Source organism: Pinus tabuliformis, chromosome 2_1 (assembly GCF_031772625.1).
Source record: "Pinus tabuliformis cultivar Carrire ecotype Pingquan chromosome 2_1, CPIR1, whole genome shotgun sequence".
Taxonomy (NCBI): Eukaryota; Viridiplantae; Streptophyta; class Pinopsida; order Pinales; family Pinaceae; genus Pinus; species Pinus tabuliformis.
In genome coordinates, this window is record NC_142299.1 from 594,813,382 (window position 1) to 594,822,828 (window position 9,447).

At 30.3% G+C, this 9,447-nt stretch overlaps 1 protein-coding gene across 1 annotated transcript; it reads left to right on the plus strand.

The window, feature by feature from the left end:
- The first annotated feature begins 2,437 nt into the window (after nucleotides 1-2,437).
- LOC149201858 (WAT1-related protein At3g18200-like) lies at nucleotides 2,438-6,811 on the plus strand. Its single transcript, XM_089399844.1, has 7 exons — nucleotides 2,438-2,814; nucleotides 2,910-2,969; nucleotides 3,078-3,194; nucleotides 3,364-3,598; nucleotides 3,688-3,849; nucleotides 4,102-4,253; nucleotides 6,298-6,811. The coding sequence occupies exons 1-7, from the start codon at nucleotides 2,624-2,626 to the stop codon at nucleotides 6,443-6,445; spliced, it is 1,065 nt and encodes a 354-aa protein (XP_089255970.1). The 5' UTR covers nucleotides 2,438-2,623; the 3' UTR covers nucleotides 6,446-6,811.
- The last annotated feature ends 2,636 nt before the right edge of the window (nucleotides 6,812-9,447 follow it).

Below are 9,447 nucleotides of genomic sequence, written 5' to 3' on the forward strand. Positions count from 1 at the left end.
TGAACTTGAATAAGCATAGTTTAAATATATCATGTGATGCAGTATTTCCACCGAAAGGAGCCTCAAATGTACCGATATGAAAAGTAAGTTGGAACATTTTATAGATCATATTTAATAGTGGGTTTGGGAGTTGAAACATACGTCAATTTATTTTTTCTTCTTCTCGAATTAGCTTTTCATATTGTCAATTAATATACACAATTAATTAAACCATAAAGATATAATTATATTTATTCAACTTTTCATATCTTCAATTAATATACACAAAATTAAGTAAACCATAAAGATATAATTATATTTAGTGAGCTGGGAGGTTCATTTTAAAACCTAGTAAGAGGAGATGTGTAAGTTGATAAAGATATAATTCTATTCATTGAGCCTAGAGACACATTCTACAACATAGTATGAGGGAATTTCATTGAGGCAAGAGACTCATTCTACAACCTAGTATGATGGGATGTGTAAGTCTCTCTGTCCATCAGTTCCCCTTTAAAATAAAAATAAAAATTACAAATTATGTTCTAAATTGAAAAAGTGTAAGTTTGTCTCTCCATCTGTTCCCTTTAAAATCAAAATATAAATTACAAATTATGTTTTAAATTAAAAAATAATGTCCACTATAAAAAAAAATGAATATAATGTAATTAGAAGTAAAAAAATGTGTGATTAAGATCAAATATTTTAATACTAATTAATATTTTCATAATTAAAAATATATTAGTAATAAAAAAATATTTTAATTTGCATGGTAAAATGCCTTCATGTACATAATATTTTAATGTTGATTACATATTTATCATACATCATTTAAAAAAAATTGTATATATCACCCAAAAAAATAAAGTTTTATGAGTAAAACAATTATTTGGTCTTATATATATTGTATTTGGCATTAAAGAATTTTGCAAATAAAGAAATTTGATCTTTACTTAAAATGAATCTATGTTAATTATTATTTTTAAAAGATAATTTTATTTTGAAAAATTTAAAGAGGAAAAACGACAAAAATATATGCCTATTATTATTTAAATGATCTTTCATTTTATTAATTTTAATTTTAATACATTATAGAAAAATGAAATAAATATATTTAATATTTAACATTTTTAGATTTTTTATCTTACTAATAAGCCATACATAACAATGAAAATTATCAAAGTATAAATTTTAAAACACTAATTTGGATGCATTTTCGTACTCTTAATTAAAGATGGCTCATAATTAACAACATTCTTAATCATTATTGAAACACAGAGAATCCCCTCTCAGGGGAAAATTCCCTTTTTGTATATTTTTTTCAAGCCTCAAGGCTTGAGATGATGTTCCCTTGTTTAGGGATGTCCTTGATTTTCAAGGAGGGCTCATCTAATTTTCAAGTCAACTTGATTATGTGTATAAGGGATAAGAACTCTAATAATTTAGAGGAGTATCCCATAATGCTTTTCAATTCTCCTTTTTTTTATTGTAATATAATTTAATAATTACATCATAAAATTAAATTTAAAAATTAATAAATTTAATTAATTTTTTTTAAAAACTCAAATTTAAAAATTAATAAATCTAATTAAAATTTTTAATTAAAAATAATTAGTAAATTAAATTAAATTTCTTAATTAAAATTTATACTCTCGTTATATTGTTTTGGTGCTAACACATGAGTTGCAATCCTAACATGGAGGGGGCATAGCACCGCTGGATGTTTTGAATCAACCTGAATTCATAAAGGTCTAATGTCTTAGGAACAAATAATATAAATTAGATCTCGATTTCAATTAAATTATGGACAAACTAAATTATGGACAAACTATAATACATTGGATTAATATTTTCATTTAACCTATATTTCCCATCTCTAATGGTAAATATATCCCTAAATTAATCATAATACAAGATCTCATTACTCCTAATTTTATAAAAATTATAATACAAGTACAATGAATAACTTTTTTAAAAATAAATTATAAATTAAATTTTAATAATATCAACTCCTTTTAATATACATATTAACACTTTCTCTTTTATATATATATATATATATATAAGAGACTAGATTTCTTCATATTCATTTAGATCAACATATATATTTATATACCCTGCATCTAACTTACACTATAAACATCTTCATTAATTTAAAAACAAACATCTTCATTAATTTAAAAACAAGGACAGATCATAGAGTTAAAGCTAGCATAATTTGCAAAAGGCAAATGCCCAAGCTTTAACTAAAGCGGAAGTACATAATTTTTTCCCTCAAATGTTACGTGTATACTTATAAGCAAAATTAAACGTATAAAATAATTTAGAATCGCATCCAAAGGACAAAGTGTGTCATGGAATCGCATCCAACATTGCTGAAAATAATCTTATACCATTCTCCACTTACCGGCTGCCTGTACCTATGGTGTGATCTGGTAATGGTGCTTTACTGCTCACCTCCACTGAATAGTTTACACCGATTGATACTGCACTTTACGTACAATCTGATTGATTGTCCACTGAACCCTTGTTCGTAACGAGTATATAGGAGAGGGCTACTAGATCAGAGTTCTTCACATCCCAACAGGAAGGAGGAAGGAGTAGAGGATTTAAGGATCCTACCAGGTGGACAGACAGTATTATCAAAATGGTTGGATTGCAGGGAACTGAGAAACTCAAACCCCTTCTTTCTCAGATTATATATCAGGCAGCGTTTGCAGGCATGTACATAATCGCCAGAGTTTCCTTAGTAGATGGAATGAATCACTTTGTTTTTGTGACATACAGACAGGTTACTGCAACATTAGTTATCGCTCCAATCGCTTATTTCTTAGAAAGGTGTGCACTAAATCTTATCACTGTTACGATTCAAGGTAACACGTTAAGTACATTGACCCCATACATGTGAATTAATCTGTCATCCATTGTTGCAGAAAGCGGCGCCCACCTTTGTCATGGACTGCCTTATTTCAAATTTTCTTGCTTGCAAGTGGGTAAGCAGTTGCTACACAGACTATCTTTTATATCGTCTTTAGGATCATATTCTAGTATTAAGGTACCAATTCACCTATATATAAAATGAAATATATTCTTGGTTACAGCATCACTATCACTCAGAATTGTTACATTCAAGGATTGTACTACACGTCCTCTACGTTTGCTTCAGCAGCATTAAATCTCTTACCAGTTTTCACATTCGCAATGGCCACATTACTAAGGTATAGCTCATGTTATATCATTATGAAAATGTGACCTAAAACATATTTATCAGAAGATTGGTAGCTCCAGTATTTTGTATTTGTATGCTGATTTTATTGATTATTGAGCTGCAATGCGTCTGTATACAATCTATTCATGATGCTTGTTCATCTTGGATCTTTTTGCTAGACTTGAGAGTGTTGATATCAGAAATTTAGGTGGACAGGCAAAGATTCTTGGCACGGTTATATCTGTCAGTGGTGCAATGGTCATGACCTTATACAAAGGTCCAGCCCTTAAGTTTTTATCACCTGGTGCTGAAAGCCATCATACTGCATCGAATTCTAAGCCCATCAACCTTGTACTGGGCTCCATCTTGGTCTTTGGGAGCATCGTTTCTTGGGCTTCATGTACTGTTTTTCAGGTGATACACGTGATATTCTATATATTCAGATATGTTGCCAATTCTATCTATTCTGTTTACTGATATTATTCTGGTGAAATTAAACGCAGGCACCAGTTCTTAAAACGTATCCAGCGCAGCTATCATTGACAGCAATCTCATGTTTTTTTGGATCAATACAGTCTGGTCTAATTGCTGTAATCTGGGAACATAAGAAATCTAATATCTGGGCTTTAGGATGGAATGTTGAGCTCCTAGGAGTTGTGTACTCGGTAATCATCAGAGCATTGAGAAAAAACTATTTCGAAATCGAAAGATTTCATGACATTACACATTGAGTGTAACAACACACTAGTTAGAACAAACACCAGCATTTTGATTGCTTAAAATATATTAAATGATCCAGGGAATACTGTGAACAGCGTTGGGAATGGTTTTCATGACGTTACACATTGAGTATAACAACATACTAGTTAGAACAAACACCATCATTTTGATTTCTGAAAGTAATTTAAATGATCCAGGGAATACTGTGTTCCGCGTTGGGAATGTTTCTGCAAGTTTGGTGTATAAGCAAAAAAGGGCCTGTGTTCGTGGCTATTTTCACTCCTTTGGGAACGATTATCACAGCAGTTTTGGAGCTTATCATTATTCATGTCTATCTTCGTGTGGGCAGGTATGTATGGTTATGGTATACGTTTCGAAAACTCATCATCGAGCATTTACTCTTTTTGACCTGAGCTTAATTTGGTTAGAGCATTTGGAATACACATTGAGAATTTACTCTTTTTAAGCTGCGCTTAATTTGGTTAGAGTCTTTTGGAATATTTTCGAAAAATATTGTATACTAACGAAGTAAAATATTTTTTAGTTTTTAAACATTCCTGAGTTTGCAATTTAATTAAAAGTAAGATTCTTTTTAAAACCGTACTATAGTGTTGTCCATTATGTATTTGTAAATTTCTTGAGTATAAGATTTTGTAGAAATAAGATTGGAGAGTTTAAATTTGAGGTTTTTTTGGTTTTCGGAGCTTGTTAATTAATTATAGAAGGGTATAATTATTATTTTCCATGGAAATGAAACTTTAAATAAAAATTTATTAATGAAGTTGTTTTTAATTTTTCAATTAAAAAGTTAAAAAAAAATTACTATATATTTATTTTTCATTATTTTTATTGTTTTTTTAATGATTTTTTTATATATCATAACAATTAAAAAATTAATTGTTAATATTTTTTCTCAATATTATGATAGTTTAAAAAAATAAATGTTATCATTTTTAAACAATAGAATCTTATTGTCATGAAGCTCATATATCCATGTATCTCATATTTACCAAAATTACAACATAGTAGTGGACATTTAATCAATTCCTATTTGAATTAACTTTAACTTGAATCAACTCTCCATCCTATTTCTCCTTGAATTGACAAATTGTACATATGAATCCTCTATGTCTCCATGTGTAAATCTTCTCGCATTATATTCCACTTTTACAATAAATGTTCTCATTTCCACTCCACTTCTACTTCCTATTTGGCTTGCTTTCATTTATGAATACTACCTATATGAGTTCTTTATGTCTACTTATTATGAAGACACAACAATAGGCATAGCCGTCAAAAGTTATCCAACAGAGATATCATTCCTTATTATCAGAAATTCAATTCTAAGTAGTATTCATTTATTTCCGTTGAAAAAAAAAATGTTATTTCTATATTCTTTTGCAAATGGTGTCATACATCATAGTGCACATCTGCACTAATCATTAGGCCTATAATTCATATGGCAAAATATTCGTGTAAGTTAGATTTCCTTTATCTAAAATTGTTCCTGGAGATTGTAATTAATCTTTCTTTCTTTCGTTTTTTTCTTTATTGAAGATTACAATAATATCCATAAAATAATTTTATATTTTGATTTCTTACGCAAAAAAAAATAAAACAAAAAATAAAATCATTGCAATTGTTTGAGTGATTGAGCTAATTACCTTGTAATAAAAAAAAACAATTTCAATGTCAAACATTGATGTCCATATTGAATCAAACGAAAATGTGTAAATGGTCATATTGAATCTCTTACATATGATTCATATATAGATTACAAGCAGATGGTCCAATTGAATTCCTTCTATATAATTAGTATATAGAATATAAATGTATTGTCTTATTATATTTGCTATATAATTATTATATAAATTATAATACTGGTAAACTTTTATTATATATATATATATATATATATATATATATATATAATTCCTATTTATAAATAAAAATAATTATTCATTTTCATATAAAAAAATTAACCGATTTTAACTTATTCATGTAGAAAAGTTAACTTAACTCGTTCAAATTTGATTCCTAATCATTCTCTTCCAATTTGATTTCTCATTACACAATATTACACACTTAAAATATGGGTCAACCTAAACCACAACAAAAGCAGAGACCCCAAATTTACATATATTACTCGAGCCTGAAAGTACATTTGTGATGACGATTCTCAGAAATATGAGATGAAAGATAAAACCAAGAATTCACTGTGATGTGATCTATACATTTCGTAATTCCAGCCATTCATACGATCTTTTAATGGAAACTCTGTTTTATACTGAAAAGTTGTGATACAGTATGTGGTCTAATATTATGAAAAGTTCCGGAACATATGTATTTCAAAATAGCATCTAACTGTAATGGTGATGTTAAAACATTTGTAGTGTTGTGGGAGCAATTGTGATTGTTGCGGGGGTTTATATTGCACTGTGGGGCAAAGCAAATGACTTCAGAACCCATGTTGATAAGGATTCGGAGAACCATATTCAGTTCGGAGCAGGACCATTGGAAAAGGATCAGGCCACTGTTTGAAAACGTTATTGCATAGCATTTTCAGAATCTGAGTGTCTACATAAATCTAGCGAGATTCTCTTGATTTTACAGGAGGACCTTTTTCTGTGCCTCTTTTTTATGGATGGAACTGTTGGTGCTTCCTGTTGAAGTGTTACACTTGTGAAAAAAGCTGTCGGAGCATCTTCAAAGCGGAGAAATCATGGTGTTTGCTCTTCGCGAATGTTTAAGCTTGAGAACTTTATTATATTTTCAAAACGGCAGATAAGTTTGTTCCTTAATCATTTTTTTGATAGGCTCTAATATCTGGTGGTCGATGGTAGAGGTTGACTTCAAAATAGTTAAAAATGTAACGCACCCATAAGATTTCAAAGTACAGCATATTGAAAAATTAAAGATGAATTTATTCAGTGCGCTTTCAATAGTATCTAAGTTCTTCCATTGCTGATGATCTAGGCACTATGAAAAGCAATATGATTTTCCTTATCGTTATATGGCTTTCTTAAGTCAAAGGCTCTTCATAATGGTATTGGGAATGAGAATCAATGGTAGGCTAACAAATGTTAAATCAGATGATGTTAACGTAGGGCCCTCATAAGCGGGTCACAAGGAGGGAATAATGGAGATCTTGTAAATGAAGGCGGGATGCATCACTACATGAAGTATATTTGATTGCAAGAGGGATAAATTTCAACTATGGTACAACTCGTTTATATACATTAAATAAGTCTATTTGATTGAAGAGAGATAAGTTTCAACTATGGTACAACTCTCTTATATACATTAAATTTATTCACCAAATGGACTAAATCTAAATTTTATAAAAAAAATTATAATCAGACATGGTGTGTAAAATAATCCATTTCTAAGAATGGGTTGGAATTGTATTGATAAATATATATTTATTTTATATAAAAAAAGTCAGGTAATTTAAAAATATAATAAATTATTAAAATAATTTTGTAAATTATTTTTAATAAAGATTGGATTTTATTTTTATATAAACTAAGATTTTGAAATAGGAACATTATAAAAATAAAAGTAGATAATAATATATGGTATTACCAAAACTTTTCATGACTTACTAAAATCAAGCTCCATGCATATTAATACATACAAAAATAACATATAATATTATTTGATTTAGTTTCGATGATAATGCTGAATGAAAACTTAAAAGAAAAAGAGATTCTTTGCATATTTCATTTTTACACCAGTAATTTCCGTGTCTTTTTGAGGGAGACAACGAGATAGCTATGTACATTTAATTAAAATTAAAAAGAAAGGGTACCACATACTTTATTGAGGGAGGACAACGAGATAGCCATGTAATTCGTTTACTTAAAATTAGAAAAGAAAAGGTTTTCTTGAAGTAAATGCAATGTCTAATGTTTTCTTAAATCTAAGATAACGGTAACTGGTGAGAGTTATCCTGAACAGGACAATGAGATAGCCATGTATATTTAATTAAAATTAAAAAAAAAAGGGTACCACATACTCTTTTGAGGGAGGACAATGAGATAGCCATGTACTTCGTTTAATTAAAATTAGAAAAGAAAAGGTTCTCTTGAAGAGTAAATGCGATGTCTAATATTTTTTTTAAATCTAGGATAATCGGTAACTGGTGAGAGTTATCCTGAACAGACCCAGAATCAAATCTAGCTCGGTGCCACTATAAACCTAGGCGACGCGCAACCGCTTGCAAGCCTCACAATAGCAGGAAACATATGCCTCAACAAGAGTGCCTCAACAAATCAAATCTAACTGGCTGCCACTATAAACCTAGGCTACGTGCAACCACAATAACAGGAAACTTATGCCTCAACAATTCAAATCTAACTGGCTGCCACTATAAACCTAGGCTACGTGCAACCGCCTGCAAGCCGCACAATAGCAAGAAACTTATGCCTCAACAAGAGCCGAGACGTCCGCTATGGGGTCGCCTACTCTTCTAGCCAAGACACAACAAGTCATATATATACTCAATGAGATTTGAACCCTCATCTCGTGGGTTTCACCCAACGAAACTTACTGTTAAACCCCATATCACTGTATAAATGCGATGTCTAATGTTACATACTTTTTGAGAGAAGCCAACGAGATATCCATAAATGGGTTTTTGGAGGAGAATTTCCGGATTCTTGATCCAAGTGTCTAATATGTTATAAGTATATTGGTTTGGAATCGGTTTACTTCGGCAAAGAATACCTTCCGCATGAATATAAAAAGAATAAAAATTATAAGCTATAAAAAAGTTTTTTAGAAAAATAATTCTTGTGAAGTTAAACAATGAATATAAAAAATAGAGTTTGAAATTATCAGAAATATTTAGAAAAAAAGAAATATTTTGATGTTAAACCAGTAATGTAAATATCTTCTAAGAGTGTTATAGTAAAGGTTGTAATTACAAATATAAACAGGAGAGGTTGTTAAGTATCAAGTCCCTGCCAAAATGCTATGTTCGAAAAAGCCATGAAAGTGTTTGACAGACTTTTTGATGCATGTAGGCAAGACCAAGGTTGCATACATAATGATGGCACTGAAATAAGACCTTGATGTCATGCCGCTGCAGCAACTAGAGACAGCTGCTAAGATTTTTTCTGAGCTGGGAAATAGATCAGTGTTGGTTTGGATGAGGAATTATGGTCATCTTCCCTTTCTTACCTCCATTGTTGGGTGTTTTTGTGATCTTTCGAGTTGGGGGCGGCCTTTTAAGACCAACTTTTCTAATGAAGGGAAAGGACCTTGATATGATGTGAATTTTTCTATATTCTAGGCTCTTGTGTATATCTTGTCCAAAACCTATTATTATGGTAAGTTTGAGTACGTAGAATGTAATATGAAATGGAAGATGCTGAGAATAAGGCACCTGTGGATGTAAAATATACATCGAAGTTAGGATTGTACCAGTATAATAGTCTGAAATGTAGGCTGCTTCCCTAGTGTTAATGAGAACACAAATGAAGGCTTCTTTGTGCCTAACGTGAGTCTGCATGCCTTACTTATATCACCTACTGAGTATG

Coding starts and splice junctions, on each gene's coding strand:
- LOC149201858 (XM_089399844.1), top strand. CDS start 2,624: ATGGTTGGATTGCAGGGAACTGAGAAACTCAAACCCCTTCTTTCTCAG. Junction 2,815..2,909: donor ATCGCTTATTTCTTAGAAAG/GTGTGCACTAAA, acceptor CCATTGTTGCAG/AAAGCGGCGCCCACCTTTGT. Junction 3,850..4,101: donor TCCTAGGAGTTGTGTACTCG/GTAATCATCAGA, acceptor TAAATGATCCAG/GGAATACTGTGTTCCGCGTT.